Raw genomic sequence first — 16941 nt, forward strand, 5'->3', positions numbered from 1 at the left:
GAACGGTGAATAAAGGAGGTTTTGTGAGGCTGAAAGGGCATCGTGGTACGAGCACCACTAAACGTAACGCTATCAATCGCGCAACGATAACGCTTGATGGTGTCACACACACGCGCGCGCGCATGGCGACCTTGGTTTGGCGGCTCGAGACCCTGCGCGCCTGTATAAGAAGTCCCGTGTACCGCCATTGCGTTTCTGGGCTGGGAGGCAGCTGGCTCCCCTTCCAGTCCCGTGCCGATTCACGATCCGCTCCGCTGCACTGTTGCCGCGCGCTGTTTGCAACGCCTTTTCCGCCAAGGGAGCCACGAGGACGCACCGCGAGCAGGACGAGCCCTGTTTTATTTTTTATTTTATTTTTCCAACTGAGCTTGGCCAGGACAGAGACATGAGCCGCTCGAGGATGGACCCAAGAAGCATTGTGTGTTGACCGAGGAGGCCTCTCGCTCCCCTTGGACCTGCATGCTCATTTGATTTGCAGTTGCAAGTCCAAGTGCGCAGCCCATTTCATGCATCGGCCTTATTGACCGAAGCAAGTACCCAAGCCCGGTGGAACTTATCACGTCGACGTCACACCAGGACGGCACCATTGCCACTGCCTAGGTCGACTATAGCAACAAGGGCAATGGAGCGACCGCATACAGTATACATGGAGGCTGACCAAAGGCTGACCAACGAGTAACGGGCTTCGGAGGGCAGAGCACGTGAGGCCCTCCACGTCAGCCTACGGCAACGGGCACACGATCAGGACCCTTTCCCGCTGTAGCCCACAGGACGAGCCGTCGATGGTTGACCATTATGCGCCCAACTGTGGATCTTTTGCCAGGCGGTGTCGTGGGGACGATCAAGGGCCTTTTCCCCGAATTATCCATATAATACGACGGCCTAAATGAATCACGTACTCGACCCCCACGGACATCCCGCGTCTCGTATCGAAGCATGCGACATGGAACCTTGGCCACCCGCGGCGAGGCGTTTCGACTTGACAGAAGAAGGGAAACGTGCATCCGTTATGCGTCGAGGGGAGGCTGTGTTGTTGACTGTCGGCGGCTGCAGCGGTTGGTCAGTGTGTGAGTGTGTGTGCCGACTTTGGTACTGCACCAGGCCCAGACACTGCATAGAGGCGGCGGATATTGCCGCCGACGCCTGGGAGAAAAAAAAAGGGGGGGGGCGCGCCGAGCATGGGCTTGGTGATTGCGACATAGGATGGCGCGTAGTAGGATGAGTTGAGGCAAGATGGGACGTCGCGAAATGCAGCATAGCACAGGACGAGTGCTTTGTGTTGAGCAACGACAGCGTGTGTGTAGCGTGGTTGCGCTCGTCAGTGCGGCGACGGGCGAGGTTAGACGGGGTTGAGTCGGGTTTAGCAGGGCATCTAGGCTCGCCATGCCTGCACGTGCATGCAAGTCAGAAGCAGAAGCAAATGGCGTTTTTGGAGGCTTGCATGCGACAGGGGAGGCACCTGACCGCCTACGCCTTTTGGGGCAAGGCACGTGGGGGCATACTCTTCCCAATATCGAGCGAACCCTGCCTGCATGCCTCTACTGCTGATGAGTAAACTGCCAGTCGGAGCGCTGTGGCCGCCGTGGAATTGGACAAAGGCAAAATAGCCCAGCAGGCTCTGCGAAGCTACGTGTATGTGTGTAGTACTAGCCCCCCCTCCACCTCCGTTGCGACTGGCCTGGCAGGCCGTGGTATGGGTTCGCATGTGAAACTCGGTTGCAGTGGACAGCCGGGATCTAGACGACTGGCTCCAGATTAGCCGACGACGCGCGACGTCGAAGACGGCCGCTCGCGGTTGGCAGACGAGTCGCGCCCGAGGTAATGCCATGCTCAGACGGCTGTGGTTGTAGGTACATGTAGATCGATATATTGCTGGCCCCAGGACCCTTGGCCCAGGTGCGTGCTTGCACTTGGGCAAATTGGGGTGGGGGCGCTGTTGGATGCGAAAAGCAAAACGTCTCGAGAGCCATGGAGCCACCAATTACCACGGCGGCGCTGCCGTCTGATAGAAGAGCCGTTGGCGGCTAAATCTGACGTCCTTGTCGTGGAGCTGGAGCGGGAGCTGGAGCTGGAGCTGGACAAGGCACGCGAGCTAAGCATGGGCAGTACGTAGACTGGTCGGTCGATCTGTACACTATCCGACGCTCAATGATCGCAGCCAAGACGACCACGCAGAGCCTTCCCGTGACTGCGTGTCACGTGCGCGGGTAGTGGTTCTCTGGGTCGCCCAGCAATGCAATGACATGACATGACGATGCAAGGACCCTGACGCTGCCTCTGATTCACTGGCGGTTGACTTTTTGGCGTCAGCGTCTTTTGCCTACACCTAGAGCGCCACCCCTGTCTCGCGGATTCCCTGTCTGGGCTAGGGTCGCAGGGTCGCAGGGCCGCAGGGTCACAGCATGTCTACAGTAGACTAGGTCTACTGTAGACATTCAGAGCAACAACCACCGCCGACGAGCCTGACTGCAATGGCAGGCTCCATGCCATGGCCAGCGACCTGGTGTTCCTTCTCTCCACAGCCTGGGTAACCGTTACATTCCCAGCCCGCGTCTCGACCGCCCCCACGGGTTGCTCGACTGCGGCAGCGGGCGTGTGGTGCGCGTGTGGATGCTGATGCTCTCATGGTGGCACGCTGGGATGGGGTTGTGGGTTGTGGGTTGTGGGTGGTGTGGTGCCAGTGCAGCAATATGTACATGTAGGATGCGGGTGGAAGGAGCCGCCGTTCCAGGGTGGGAGGGGCAGGCAGGCAGGCAGGCAGGCAGGCAGGCAGGCAAGTAAGGAAGGAAGGAAGGGCGGATGGGTCTGCTGGGGCAAGTGGATGCTGTTGAGGGCTTCCCAAGTGTAGAGGTGAAGCTGCGTGTGTGTAGGCAGCCATCGAGGGTGGATGGCGTGGATGGCGTGTGGGCAGTGTACGTCGATACCTGGCCCGAAGGGGATGCCGCCACGTGCTGGCGCGGTATGGGCGGTGGGCCCCAACGTCGAGGCTAGCGGTCGCGGTGGGCCTGGCAAACAACAGACCCTGAGACGAGTGAGGCTGGCCGGGAAATGTAGGAACGGAAGTGCCGAGCGTCGAGCGCCGCGCACGCGTTCCGGCCACATTCGGATGAGGGCCTCGACAGGCGGGAGAAGCAGACCAAGAAGAATGGGACGCGGCAGTGGCAGCGCCGTCGTCGTGGCAGGCAGCCGGCAGGGCGAGTGCAGTTTGTGCTCGTGTGTATACCATGTATACCACGTACATGTAGCATGTAGGCACCGTGAGGAGATTGCCAGTCGGGGCTTGGGTGGGTGCGGCGCCAAGCGGCCATTCTGCGCAGTGCGGCAAGGCACACCTGCCCCCAGGGAAAAAAAAAAGCCACGGACGGGCGCACACTGGTGCTTGACGCCTCTAGACGAGCTGCTGCACGCTATTATTGGCGGTCAGAGGGCGACAACGACGACGACGTCGCAGGCCGACCCATGGAACAGCTGTCAGTGCCGTTGGCTATTCGCGTAAGCTTTTGCGCCTCGTCTGTCGCGGTGGAGCGCAGCGGCGTGCCCACCACTTGTCAGGTCGAGGGAGGAATAGGGAACCTTAGCGAGGCGCATGCCGGCCGCAAGCACAGTGACGTCGAGGCACAAGACACACGCACACACGCACACACACACACACACGCTGCACTCTCCAGGTGTGTGTGTATATGTACGTAGTATAATGTGTGTGTGTGTGTGTGTGTGTGTGTGTGTGTGTGTGTACATGTACGTATGTAGCGTGCGTGTGTGTATGCGTGTACGTAGGTGGACAGGACAGCAACCAGGTGGCTGGTCAGCGCGGCAGCTGGTCAGTGGCCAGAATTGCCGCGAGGGCAGAGGGAAGAAAAAAAAAGAGAAAAACCTCCCGCGAAGCTTTGCAGAGAGGCCCAATGGCCCCGAGCCCGTAGGCCAGGATTCCCAGGTGTAGGAGCTGCACGGTTCAGGCGGTCTTGCTACGGACCGGGGCCTGCATGCTAAGTCGCAAGGCAAACATTCATTGTGCCGTTCAGCCCACCCGCCGCCGACACGACGACCGACGACGCCCACGCCTATTCTGTACTATACATGTACACACCCACGCCCACGCCACGCCCGGTGCATGTGCCGCCCGAGCTGGGGGCGGCTAGGGGGAGAGCGCGAGCGAGCAGGCGAGCGAAGGGGGGGTCGTGTGGGCAGCCGGAGATTGCTGTTGAGAGGCGTGCATCGTGCGCCTTTGCCTTTGCACCAGCACGCCCAGTGTGGAGGGGGGGGGCTTGCCGCATGTCGAGGGGGAAGAGAACGCCCCAAACAGCATCCCCGGCTGCGGTCGAGGTATCGACTAGGGACGCCGTCACCCTCGCTGCACGCGTGATTGGCGACGCGGCCGTGCCATGGTGGGGGCCTGCGTGGGTGCCGAACGCTCCACCAAATGCATCTCATTCTCTCTCCCACACGCCCAGCACACCCAGCACCCAGCACCCAGCAACCCAGCAACCCAGCGTCACGACTCACGCCCCACCCAGCGCCCCCTGCTGCTGCTGCCGTCGCCGTAGCCGTCGCATGTGCTGCTGCTTCTTGTTGCTGCTGCTGCTGCTTGAAAGCCGCTGCGCTGGAATTATTGCGCCGCTCACTGGCGCCCGTAACATATCGACCATACGTCCCCGTCGTCGAGCCCGCCGAACCGCTCCAAGACCAGCTCATCCGTGTGTCCAGCGACCGCGGCTGCTGCTTGCTGCTTCCACCACCACCACCACCACCATCATCATTACCATCACCCTCACCCTCACCCTTGCCCACGCTGCCCTGCTGCACACCCGCCGCGCCCTGTCTATACATACACTACGACGACCACCACCACCACCACTTACCCACTGTTGCAGGGCCTACTTCGGCTGTGGTTGCAGCTGAGGGCCGCAGCTAACGTGGGGTGTGCGCCCATCCGATTCAGAGCACGCGCCGACCCAGCTACATCATCGTCTTTCCTCAGCGAGCAATTCCCACCACGCCCACACGCACCACCCCCTCAAGACCAGGGCTCCATTCCCCCCGTCCAAATTTCCATGGACTTTGCTGAGCCAGACGGCGCCATGGAGATTTCCTCTGCCCAAGACTCGGCCCGCCGGGGTGTGCTCCAGGACGCCATATTCCCAGCATTCGGCAACGATGCGGGCGCCCCGGGCCCAGACGCAGACTCACCAGAGCAGATGCAGAAGAACGACCCGCTGGGCACGCAAATATGGAAACTCTACTCACGAGCAAAGACACAGTTGCCCAATGCTGAGCGCATGGAGAACCTGACATGGCGAATGATGGCCATGAACATGCGCCGCGCCGAAATGGATCGCAATAAAGGGTACGCACGCTGCCCTTTTGCTTTTGCGCCGCTACCAGCCTGCCCTCTCCTCAACCACCTTTGCTAACCATTGTTTTCTGCTGCAGGCCGGGCCAGAACACACAGAGCAGCGACATGATGCCCCCGCCAGCAGCCACCACCACCACCACCACCACCAGCCCAAGACCGCCGCCCAGGTCCGCCCCAAGCGGCATTGCCCAGCAGTTGCGAAAGTCGCAGGACCACCACCAGGCCCACGGCGACCACCACCACCACCACCACTACCACCAGCAACAGACGCACGACGCCATGAATCTGGATGATTTTATATTTCCTTCGTCGGTCGGCAGTCCTGCCGGCCTATCGCCCGAAGTGTCGAATGAGGATGCGGCTCCATTTATTGCAACAGCCCCAGCGATACCGATAAGGAAGCCGCATCTAGCCAGCGACCATAACCTGTCCCTCGCCCGCGCATCTGCGCCCTCGGTGCCTCCTGCCATCAAAAGGGAGGATGAGTTTGACTACATCCCACGACACGTCCGCAAGACCAGCATCGACGAGCGACGAGTAAGTAGTCTCTTATCTCTCTCTCACACTCTCACTCTCACTCTCACTCTCCCGCTCCCTCTCTCTTGTGCCAGCGCCTCGCGCTTCCCGCCCTCCCGCCCTCCCGCTCCCTTCCTCCCTCCCGCGCGCGCTCTCTCTCTCTCTCTCTCTCTATCGCACACGCACACACACACTCTCTCTCCCTCTCCCTCTCTCTCTCCTCCACACGCCGGCCTCACTAACGCCTTATCAGCCCCCCAAGCGCCGCGCAGAAGCTTCTCCTCTGGTCCCTCCCGTCAACAGCATCATGATACCCACCGATGCCAACGCCGAGGCCGACCTACACCACTACTCGCTGGACCACAACACCATGCAGCCGCCGCCCTTCCCCGCCTCCCAGGGTCAAGGCCAAGGCCCCTTCTCCATAGACACGTTCCAGATGCACGAGGATCCCGTCGTGCACTCGGCCGGGCCCTACCAGCAGACGTTTTCGGGCTTCTCTCCCGTCGGCTCGCCCCTCATGAGCCACAACGCCTTCAACTCCAACATGTTTAACCACAACTCCATGGCCTCGTCCCTCAACTCAACCGACTACTACTCGCCACCCAGCTCCGCCTTCCCCTCTAATGTCTCGACCCCGCAGCCCATCCCAGAAGACAATAAAATGTACTTTGACCGGAGCGGCTTGGATATCCGCACCTCACAGCACGGCGCCTCGGGATACGGCCCCCACCGGCCCTCCAACCTATCGACGTCGATGCAACCACAGTACATGTTCAACCCTGCAGCCGGCGGACAGGACTCCATCTTCAGCCCCGTGACGAGCGCAAGCTCATCGCTGCCCTTCTCAGCCTCGTCGTTTGGCCAATCAAACCACGTTGATCCGTCTCAAGTGCTGCACAATAACCTACCCTTGCGCCAGCAACACGAGATGCAAATGGGACGCCAGGAAAACATGTTTACCTTTGGCGCTGATTCGGACGCCGAGGACGATGAAGGAAGTGCCTTTGCCGACCGCACCCTGCCCCAGCACGACTACTCGCAAATGGACGACGGCTCCATCGACTTCAATACTGGATATCAGTGGGAAACAAATCTATCCAACCAGTTTAATCCCATGCAAGCGCGCTATCCCGCTGGGCCGCCGCGTAAAACCGTCACCATTGGTGGGACGGAATTGGTTCACTCACCGCAAGATCATTGGAGTCCCGGGGGCAGCCTTGGGCGGACCCATGGCTCGGCCGCTTCTGTAAGCGACATACGCAACAGAGGGACCGATCCACGACGCCAGAAAATACCCCGCACCAGCTCGACCCCCAACGCTGCTGGAATGGTGCATCAGGGCATGCATGGCTTGGTGTCATCGCCAAATTCTCCCCCAGAGTCTGGATTCAACTCTGCAGCCCCATCGCGGCCTCAAAGCCCTGGTGGCACAAAACAGGGCGAAGGCGGTGCGCCCACGACGTGCACCAATTGCTTCACGCAGACGACACCGCTCTGGCGCCGTAACCCCGAAGGGCATCCACTCTGCAATGCATGTGGCCTATTCTTAAAGCTGCATGGTGTTGTTCGACCCTTGTCGCTCAAGACGGACGTGATCAAGAAGCGCAATCGTGGCAGTGGCAACGCGCCCGTTGGTGCGTCATCCACGCGCTCGTCGAAGAAATCGTCTCGTAAGAATTCGATTGCCCACACACCAGTCACGACCCCCACGTCGCACAAGGCAGCTGATTCCGAGTCTCCAAAATCGACCGGGTCAGGTGGTGGGGGCTCGAGCAACTTGTCTTCTGCTACAACGCCCACGTCGTCCAAACCGAGCGGTGTGGTCCCGATTGCGCCGGGCCCTCCCAAGTCGAACAGCTCGGTCGTGCTGGCTCAGTCGCGTGGTGTCGCCGTTGCACCCAAGCGAAGTCGTGGGCAGAGCAAAAGCGAGTCGCAAGAACTGGAAATGGCCGACGCCGACGACACGAGTGGACGAGCGCCATTGCGCAGAAAGGATACTGCCATTGCGACTTCGAGTCCTTTTCCAGGGCAAAATCTTGGGGCCCTTCCCATGGGCGCCATGGGCCAGGGTTTGCAGTCATCTGGTCCTGCTGAATGGGTACGTACACACACACACACACATGTCTAGATCACGGTATCACATGCTAACAATTATTGTGCAGGAATGGCTGACGATGAGCTTGTGATGACGGCATGTGTCTTTTCAGTCTCCCCACCTCGGACCGCTCCCCGAACATGCCCTCTCGGAACCGTTTGGGACCTTGTCATGACCTGCGCTTGTTTCCTTTGAGTCGATGAATCTGGTGTTTGGAGTTTTTTGAGAGAAGGCGGCTTGTGAGGCCGTCTGCTCGACTTTTAGCTGGCTTTTATTTGCCTTTGATACCTCTGCCTTGCGCAATTCGATGTATTGCAACGATAGACATGGACCCGCTTTCTGTTTTCTGACATACCCTGTTTGATTTTTTATTGGTCGGCAGATGGAGGAGGCAGGCGCTCCATCGAGCTGTATAGCGCTCTAATGTCTCACGACGAAGAGAAAGAGAGACGTGGATAGAGGCCGGTCACGGCTGCCTTTGGATGCATGGGCGTCGCATCTTGGGAGTGGCCTTTTTCACTGTATGAGGTTATGAGAGATATCCTGGAATGCGCGATGCATACAAGATGGCTAGGCATCTGGCACATTGTGGTGTCTATGATGGCGGGATGGGCTTTTGGCGCTTTGTGCACACGGGGCAAATTTGTGCGGGTAGGATAGGCAATTGGATAGCACACTGGCGCACATGTACATAAGATAATTTTCTAGCTAGTTTTGTAATCTCCTTGATGAATTTAGGGCTAATTGTTTACGGGAAACGGGCGTGCATGCTGCGTATAGGCAGGTTGACTTGTAAACAAGGACTTGTGTGGTTGCTTGTAAGGAATCACAACCCGGCGCCTGATCAGTTGGCCGGATGTTGGTGCCGAAGCCCCCCCCCCCAGTTTTGGTGGGTCTTGCTCACTCGTCAGAATGTCAGCATACGTCACGCTGACTTGTAAAGCTGAGTCTCTTTCAACGACGTTCTTCTAGACTGCACACTGCACCTGATCAGCTTACATTGGAGCTTGGCCGCTAATGGGTAATTCATTCCCGCAGACTTGATCGAGTTTTGTTCAACTTTTGTCGAAAATCACATTGTCGGCCCCAAGATGCCCAGAGCCTTGATACTGGTGGCGGATGGGTCGGAGGAGATTGAGTTTGTCACGCCTTACGATGGTATGCCTGGATGACTGCGAGTAGCAGGCGAGGCATGGCGTTGAAGATGCTGATGTATGGCTGCAGTCTTGACTCGAGCGGGGTTCGAGGTCAAAAGCGCTGGTGTGTCGCTTCAGAACGAGACATTTGCCCAGTCAGTCACTCGGATGGGTTGACCAAGGAAATGGCGGTTTTTTTGCTAACCGGACGGCATATCGTAGCATGTCACGTAATATCCGTATTGTGCCCGACTATCCACAGCTGCTTTCTGTGCCGTCACAGACTGCGCACGAGTACTTTGACGTGCTTGTTCTTCCGGGGGGCGGGCCAGGGTCCAAGGCGTTTTGCGAGAGTGATGCCGTGCTGGAACTAATCAACAACTTCGGCAGCGCTGGAAAGTGGGTGGCGGCGATTTGTGCGGCTACGACTGTGTTGGTGGCTTCGGCGAAGAAGTTTGAGAGCGAGAAGAAGAGAGTTACCAGTCATCCGAGTGTGGCCGAGGACGTCAAGGTGGCTGGCTGGCAGTACAGTGAAGACAGATTGGTGGTTGACGGCAAGGTGATTACGAGTCGAGGGTAGGTGGTGCTGTTTGAAATACCACGTGAAGGTGCTGACCATGTATATAGGCCTGGTACTGCCATGCTGTTTGCCCTCACGATTGTCGAGGTGATTGGCGGCAAGGAAAAGCGAGACGAGATTGCCGGGCCAATGGTGCTTGCTGAGAAGCTGTAGGATACGTACTTGGAGCGATATTGTTGAGTAGCAATGCAAGTCACCGTGCAACACTGCCACGCATCTGATTGCAGGGATTTGATATGGTTCGAGTGGATGAGTCACCATCGAGGAAGTCGGCCGAGCTCGGGAGGCGGAACTGACGTGAGCCGCAAGCTCATACTCTGGGGCTAGCCAGCCTTGCTCCATCACGCCTCGCTCCACCAAGCCTCGTTTCCCCGACCGTGGGCGCATGTTTCTCATTACTCGCTTTGACATGCATATGCCTGGACAGTCGTCTGCGAGGCCTGGTGCGTTCGTGTGGGCCGCAGCGTCTCGAGCCGTATTGCATGCCCGCTGATTGGATCGACGGCGGATGAAACGCGACAGTCAACTTGGCAGCGACGCGGCTCTACGCAGATCCATCGCGCAGACCCGTCCCGAGCTACGAGCCGTATAGCCCGTATACACCGTATACATCGCATTCGTGCACAGCATTTGTCGCTGGAGCCTTGGCCGTGCTGTACGCAGTGTGATAAAAGCTAGCGACAGCGGGGAAGCATTCCTGTCAAGCGAGGCCTCTCCTTCCTCTGGAGCCAGCTTCGCCACACCACCACGCCTGCAACATCTCGACTTGATTCCACAATCTCACCACCTGACGCTCTTTTTGGTCCACGCGACCCGACCCCGCCACCATGGATCCGCCGACAGCGGCAAAAGCATTGCAGTTGCTGCAGACGACGGGCATCGCTGCCCTCGTCTTCGCAGCATATGCCCTATGGCCCACGATGCGACGCACACTGCAGCTTGCAAAGATTCCCAATATGAGCGAATTCGGAACGGGCGAGAAGTACCGCCAGACATTTCTCTCGTCAGCCAGAATGATTTACGAAAAGGGATACGCTAGAGTAACATCGTCGCGCTCCCGCATAACGCTTATTACTCACGCCATTGCAGTTCAACGACTGTTGTTACGCACTCTTAAATGAGGATGGTAGGCTGGCTCCCGCTGGAAACTGCGCTTTTGTCCTTGCTCACATCTTTGCAGGGGTACCCACTGTCATTATTCCTCCAAGCCTCCTGCCAGAACTGCGAAAATTACCCGACGATGTCGTCGACTTCCAGGAGGCCATTAGAGGAGCAAGTGAACCGTTTCCCTCGGTGAATGCTCGGGCTAACCGCTAGCAGATAATGGAAGTAGCTCACACGCATTTGGACACAGGTAGTTCTACGTCCATTACTACCATCAAGGCCAACCTTACGCCAGCGCTAAGTGCGTCTCCAGAGACGCTGTTCAAAAGCTAGTTTTGCTGATGCCCTTCTAGCCCGGTTGAACCCGACCATTTGCAATGAGGTTGATGCAGCACTGAGGCAGGGCATGCCGCCATGTGAAGACTGGACTCAAGTCAACATCTACGAAAAGCTAGTCCTTCTTGTTGCAAAAGTCTCGGGGCGTATCTTTGTCGGCCCAGAGACATGTCAAGATCCCGAGTACCTTGACACCGCATGCAGCTACACATTGGATTTAATGAATGCTGTCACTGCTCTCAAAAAGATGCGACCGTGGCTGAAACCGTTCTTGGGATCGCGCACGCCAGAGGTCATCAAGCTTCGACAACGCGAGAAGCTCGCCGAAAAAGTCCTAAGACCCCTAATCGAGGAGAGAATCAACAGCAAAGCCAACGACCCCAACTGGCAGGAGCCAGACGACCTTTTGCAATGGATGCTCAACAAGAGCAACGGGAACGACTCTGTCGAACAACTCATTGGATACCAGCTCTCAATCATCTTTGGTGCAGTTCACACCACAACCACAACTGCCACCAACATCCTGTACACGCTCGCTACCACGCCAGAGTATATTGAACCACTCCGCGACGAGATCCGTAACGTTCTGGCGGCCAACGATGGGGTCATTACGTCTCGCGCACTCCAGCAAATGGAAAAGCTCGACAGCTACATGAAGGAGGTGATGCGCTTCAACCCACCTTTAATGAGTAAGTACCACACAAGCCTGGCACAAAGCGTAGCCCTGATACTAACACGAACGTCTTCTCCCCAGCATCCTTCACTCGCTACGCCAAAAAAGGCTTCTCGCTGAGCAACGGCCAATACATCCCCCAAGGCGTCATGATCGAAGTTCCCTCATCTGCCATCTACCGCGACGAAACCTTTTACCCATCCGCCGACCGCTTCGACGGCTACCGCTCGTACAAGCAGTGTGCGAGCGGCAAGGCCCAGGACATTGCCCGCAACCAGTTTGTCACGACAAACGAAACCAACCTCGCCTTTGGCTACGGCAGACACGCCTGTCCCGGCCGCTTCTTCGCCACAAACGAAATCAAAATGGTCCTCGCCCGCCTCCTGCTCCAGTACGACATCAAGATGCCCAATGGCGAGACGGAGCGTTACCCCCAGATTGAGCATGGCAAGCAGTGCGGCCCCGATGCTACCAAGATGCTTTCGTTTAAGAGGGTTGAGGTGTAGACTTTGGAATGTAGGAAACATGCATCATTTTCTTGATCAATAACAACCAAGTAGAGTACTTGACACGACAGATGTAAGAAGAATAAAATAAAAACAAAATTCAAACTTATTCATCAATAGTGGACGGATTGGACACGACATGAAACACGTGACTTTAGTTACTCATATATATATATATATATATGTAGCCTTGTTCACGGAACTTGGGTCAACTAACTTTGTCCATTTATCAGCTCCTTGGAGGCTCTAAGGAATGTTATTTCATCAAGTAAAAATTACGAACAACAGACATTTATCTATCCATCCATTCATAATAGAGAGAGAGAGAGAGAGAGAGAAAAAATGACACGCTACAAGGCATATACGTACATAGACATAGACATAGACATAGACACATATAGAGGTATAAGTATAAGTATAGACAAAACCCAACCAAGAAACAAACAAACAAACAAACAAACAAAGAAAAAAACAAACAAGTAAGAAAGCAAATAGATTAGATACGAACAACGTTTTAAAACGCCCCCAGAATTACTTTTTTCTTTTCTTTTCTCTTCTCTCTATCTCTATCTCTATCTCTATCTCTCTATCTCTTTCTATTCTTCTTCTTCTTCTTCTGCTTCTGCTTCTTCCGTCTTATCCTTTACATCTTCACATTTCACATGCATGTCCGTTTTAGAAAAAAAAAATAATTCCATCACATGTTCAAAGGAAAAAAGGAAGAGAGAGAGAGAGAGAGAGAGAAAAGGGGGGGGGGAAAGGACCTTTGTCTTGGTTTTCATACATGGCTGAGGGGGAGAAAGGAAAGGAAAGGAAAGGAAAGGGAAAAAAGAGAAAGGAAAAGAGACTGATACACATGGTCTTTGTCTCTCTCTCTCTCTCTCTCTCTCCTTTCCATGTCCCTCACACCAGTTCTGTTTCTCATGTGTACCATCATCTACATACTACGTTTGTCCAGTCAATGCGAATATACAAATGCTTTGTTTTTTTTTACTCTCCCCACAGGCAGTCTACAGTAAATCCATTCTTGCTTGGCCTTGTGGCCTATGACGCCATCTTCCTTCCCCTTCCACTCTTTGGCTATACATTAAAACAACGCTCAAGGTATCGAAAAAACACGCCTCATCCCATCATCACAATCCCCCTCCCGTTTATTGATTGATTTGCCCTTGATTACTCCCAAGCTCCAACAAAGGCACACCAACCTGCCCGCATCCAACCTAGGAAAAGCTAAGACAAACAACAAAAAACGAAAAGAAGAAGAAAAAAAAGACACCGCCATTTTTTGTTACTTGTTGAACCGATATCGCACTGTCGCTGTCATGGACAGTTTTCCATCAATGGACAACAAAACAAAACAACCGAATGAAGAAGTAAGAAGAAGTGCATTACAAGTGGCAGAAGCAATCAACAGATAAGGGTACTCGTAATCGGGAGCAGTAGCGCCTAGCAACTCCTTCCGATCCCGAGGAAAAAAAAAGAAAAAAAAAGAACAACCGTCTTGAAACGTGCAAAATGCCGAATGCATGTGATGCATAATAGAACAGATGCCATGATATACAGAGACGCGCCGGTGAAGTATGCGAAGTAAGAGACGCCGGCGCCGCCGAATTTGTGTTGATAGATGGACGGAGAACTGGTTTCGAAGTAGCTGGCGAGTGAGCATTGCCGCGGAGACTGCACGGAGAATTGCGGGTGCAGATCCTGGGTATTGGGAAGACGTGCGCACGCCATTGAATTTCCGTCCGTGTGTTGGCGATCAGGTCGAATGCGAGATAAAACGCCCCAGGCTCCGCGCAAAACACTCACGGCTTAGGAAAAAGTCGAAGGATGAAACGGTCTATACTGTGTGCTTTTACAAGGGAATCCATTCTGTGTGGGTATTGTCGTTTGGCGTGGCCACGTTAGTTAGTCGATATAAGGAAATCGTTAGGGACCGGCACCCGGCAGTCCCTATCCTGGAAAGATGGGAACTCAGGACTTGCAGCCATCCATGAACGAGTTCTTGGGCCAGTCATAGGGGGTAGATTTCCTGTTACATGTTAGCAATGGCTGGATTCATGGCAATGTCGCGACTTACCAGTCGGTAAGGTTGGGGTTGGCATAAGGCTCAGGGTGTGTCCTGATGTATTCAGTCGTGGGGTAGCCGTCAGGGTCGCAAGTGACAATCTGGTTGTCCTCTGGCTGGTAGATGCGAATGTAGTCTACGCGCATGGTAGCCGGAAGCTCCTTGGCGATTTCGTCCAGGTTGATAGCTGCGAAACTGTTCGACATGCCAAAGTTTGCAATGATTGCTAGAGGTTCCTCGGGGATAGTCCGCGTGCCGACGTTGCCATTGGCACGGGTAGCCGGGGCAGTCATGGTCCAGGTCTTGTCCTGTCCAACGTACCACGTAATGAAGCCGTCGCTGCCAGTCTTGTATTCAAACGAGTACGTCTGGTATTGCTTGCCGTCGTACCAATCGTTGTTCAGGTTGGTCAAACCAGAGATTGCTTGCTGGAAAGGTCCACCCTTGTAGGCGTTCATCTGGGTAATCGAGGTATCGTACAGTTCCACGTAGTCTGCCATGTGTTAGCAGTTGTACAGGCATCGAGCGACTGCAGTCATTACCATAGTCTGGCTGGTACCAAATATCAAAAGGAGCAGCCTGGAAAGATTGAGACACAACACCGACCGAGTTGCTCTCTCCAGGACCCAGAAAGTGGACCGAGCCTTCTAGAGCATCAATTTCCGGCGCGCTACGAGATTTACCAGGAGAAGGGTGATCTTCTCCCGTGCATGTGCAAGCAGGAAGCTTCATGCCGGGCAGGTAGCTGAGACCGTCGTAGGAACTTTGGTTGGGCGTGATGCCAATATCGCACTTGTCGTGGTAACTGTACGGCCAGAGTCCCTCTGTAGACGCGAGGTAACCTGGACGGGCAAGATTGCCCATGGTCCAAAAACCAGGCCAGAAACCACTAACAGTGCCTTTTCCGGGGAGGGAGATACTGGCCTCGAGATGGCCGCCCTTGTAGCACAGCTTGTTCCACGATTGAATCATACCCGAGCGGTAATTGAGGCCATGGCTCGGTTCAGCCGAGAATTTGAGGTTGAGAACACCGTCTTTGGTGAAGGCCTGATCGGGGTCATACCACTGTGGGGCGTCAGCTCGGCGCAATCACAACCAGTTCTGTCGACGACTTACCTCCAAATCCATAGTCGCACCATACCAGATATCAACCGCCTGAAAGTAGGGATCGTCACCGTCGTAAAAGGTGCGACCGGGAGTGTTGAATTCGTCGGAAAAGACCAAAACCTGCTTCTCGCCATTGGCTCCGATGCGCGTCATGGCCTCTTTGGGCGTGTCTGGGTCGATGAGGCCTGTCCGAATATTCTGGAGCAGCGGCTCGTCTTGCTTGCCGGGTATACACAGAGGGTTGTCTGTGCATGGTCCCCGTACCGGTTTTGTGACATTTTCAACAAAGGTACTAACGACATGTCAGTACAATACGGTGAGAAGATTTGACAAACGATGGAAACGTACAGGATAGGATAACCAATGAAGAGCATGAGCAGACCGAGGGCGAGCACGGCCAAGCCTCCAATGTTCACCATACCTCTTCGGGTAAAAATGTCGCAGTCTCGCCTATCCTTTTCGTTGGGGTCGGGGTTGTGTAGGTAGTCGTCTTTTTCAACGTCCTCGGGGAAAAGCAATAGTCCAGCAGAGGGCAAAATGTTAAACTTTTCGGATACAGTTTGCGTGTTCAAATCTTCTTCACTTCCCGCACGGGACGGGGCTCTCGAGTCATCAAAGGGCGTGCCAAACGGACCTCCGGTAAAGTCGGAACTCCAGCTTGTCCGCCTCGAGGACATGCCAGAGGGCGATTGCATGGGCGATTCGTCGCGATAAGAGCGGGGCCTGAGTCTTGAGGGAGGCAGCAGCATCTCAGAGGACTCTGCGATGGCGTCGTTGGCGTAGACATGGGACACGCCAGGCGATTGCAAGCCGGGGCCGGCAGCGGGGACAGGACTTGGGCGAATTGGCTGGGTCAACGAGCGCGCCGTGTTTGTGAGCCTGGGCGAAGGTATGGGTTGGTCGTCGGTTATGGGTTGTTGGGTGCCCGAGTTGAGGCGGAGGTGGGGAGTGTCTCCCCTTGGTGATTGGGGCACCATTATGGAAGCGAGTGTATGCGGTGAGGGATTGAAAGGCGCTGGGGCGATCTGCTATTTATTCAGATGCAGTGTGGAGCGAGGGACGGTGACAAAAAAAGAAGCGTTATGATTCGTAATGGGTATGCAAGGTGAAACGAGTGATGCGGTATCCTATCGCAGGCAGTTTTGGGGGGGGGGTGTCGGAGGAAATGCCGGAGAAAGCGCGTGGGTGCAAGTATACTGCGGCGAAGCGAATGAAACCCTCTAGCCCTATTGCGACGCCTTGGAAGGGGGAGGGTGGCGAGCAAAATCAAAAGCGGTGCTCGATATGGCTGCTGGTGTCGAGCAGGCAGGCGGGAGGGTGGTGGGCAGATGGAGGAGAGAAAGGGAGTAGGGGCAGGAGTAGGAGTAGGAGTGGGAGTAGGAGTAGGAGTGGGAGTGGGAGTAGGAGTGGGAGTGGGAGTAGGAGTGGGAGTGGGAGTGGGAGTGGATGTGCAAAGGGAGGTGA

At 55.5% G+C, this 16941-nt stretch overlaps 5 protein-coding genes across 5 annotated transcripts; 3 read left to right on the top strand and 2 right to left on the bottom strand.

Moving 5' to 3' along the window:
- Window positions 1-5078: 5078 nt before the first annotated feature.
- On the top strand, window positions 5079-8058 carry SETTUDRAFT_158222 (uncharacterized protein; the record flags this gene model as incomplete). Its single annotated transcript, XM_008023263.1, has 4 exons — window positions 5079-5344; window positions 5431-5890; window positions 6123-7970; window positions 8035-8058. The coding sequence occupies 4 exons, from the start codon at window positions 5079-5081 to the stop codon at window positions 8056-8058; spliced, it is 2598 nt and encodes an 865-aa protein (XP_008021454.1).
- Window positions 8059-8948: 890 nt separating this feature from the next.
- On the top strand, window positions 8949-9890 carry SETTUDRAFT_124899 (uncharacterized protein). The gene is made up of 4 exons (XM_008023264.1): window positions 8949-9125; window positions 9192-9258; window positions 9326-9679; window positions 9731-9890. The coding sequence occupies exons 1-4, from the start codon at window positions 9059-9061 to the stop codon at window positions 9834-9836; spliced, it is 594 nt and encodes a 197-aa protein (XP_008021455.1). The 5' UTR covers window positions 8949-9058; the 3' UTR covers window positions 9837-9890.
- A 569-nt stretch (window positions 9891-10459) lies between these two features.
- SETTUDRAFT_166617 (uncharacterized protein) lies at window positions 10460-12404 on the top strand. The gene is made up of 6 exons (XM_008023265.1): window positions 10460-10723; window positions 10773-10809; window positions 10864-10955; window positions 11004-11088; window positions 11141-11812; window positions 11878-12404. The coding sequence occupies exons 1-6, from the start codon at window positions 10511-10513 to the stop codon at window positions 12300-12302; spliced, it is 1524 nt and encodes a 507-aa protein (XP_008021456.1). The 5' UTR covers window positions 10460-10510; the 3' UTR covers window positions 12303-12404.
- An 899-nt stretch (window positions 12405-13303) lies between these two features.
- SETTUDRAFT_166618 (uncharacterized protein) lies at window positions 13304-14316 on the bottom strand. The gene is made up of 2 exons (XM_008023266.1): window positions 13797-14316; window positions 13304-13758 (listed from the first exon to the last, which is right to left on the bottom strand). The coding sequence occupies exons 1-2, from the start codon at window positions 14034-14036 to the stop codon at window positions 13591-13593; spliced, it is 408 nt and encodes a 135-aa protein (XP_008021457.1). The 5' UTR covers window positions 14037-14316; the 3' UTR covers window positions 13304-13590.
- On the bottom strand, window positions 14277-16454 carry SETTUDRAFT_101412 (glycoside hydrolase family 16 protein; the record flags this gene model as incomplete). Its single annotated transcript, XM_008023267.1, has 5 exons — window positions 14277-14334; window positions 14383-14863; window positions 14913-15435; window positions 15487-15769; window positions 15826-16454. The coding sequence occupies 5 exons, from the start codon at window positions 16452-16454 to the stop codon at window positions 14277-14279; spliced, it is 1974 nt and encodes a 657-aa protein (XP_008021458.1).
- Between the last annotated feature and the right edge of the window lie 487 nt (window positions 16455-16941).

Source organism: Exserohilum turcica, assembly GCF_000359705.1.
Source record: "Exserohilum turcica Et28A unplaced genomic scaffold SETTUscaffold_10, whole genome shotgun sequence".
Classification (NCBI taxonomy): Eukaryota; Fungi; Ascomycota; class Dothideomycetes; order Pleosporales; family Pleosporaceae; genus Exserohilum; species Exserohilum turcicum.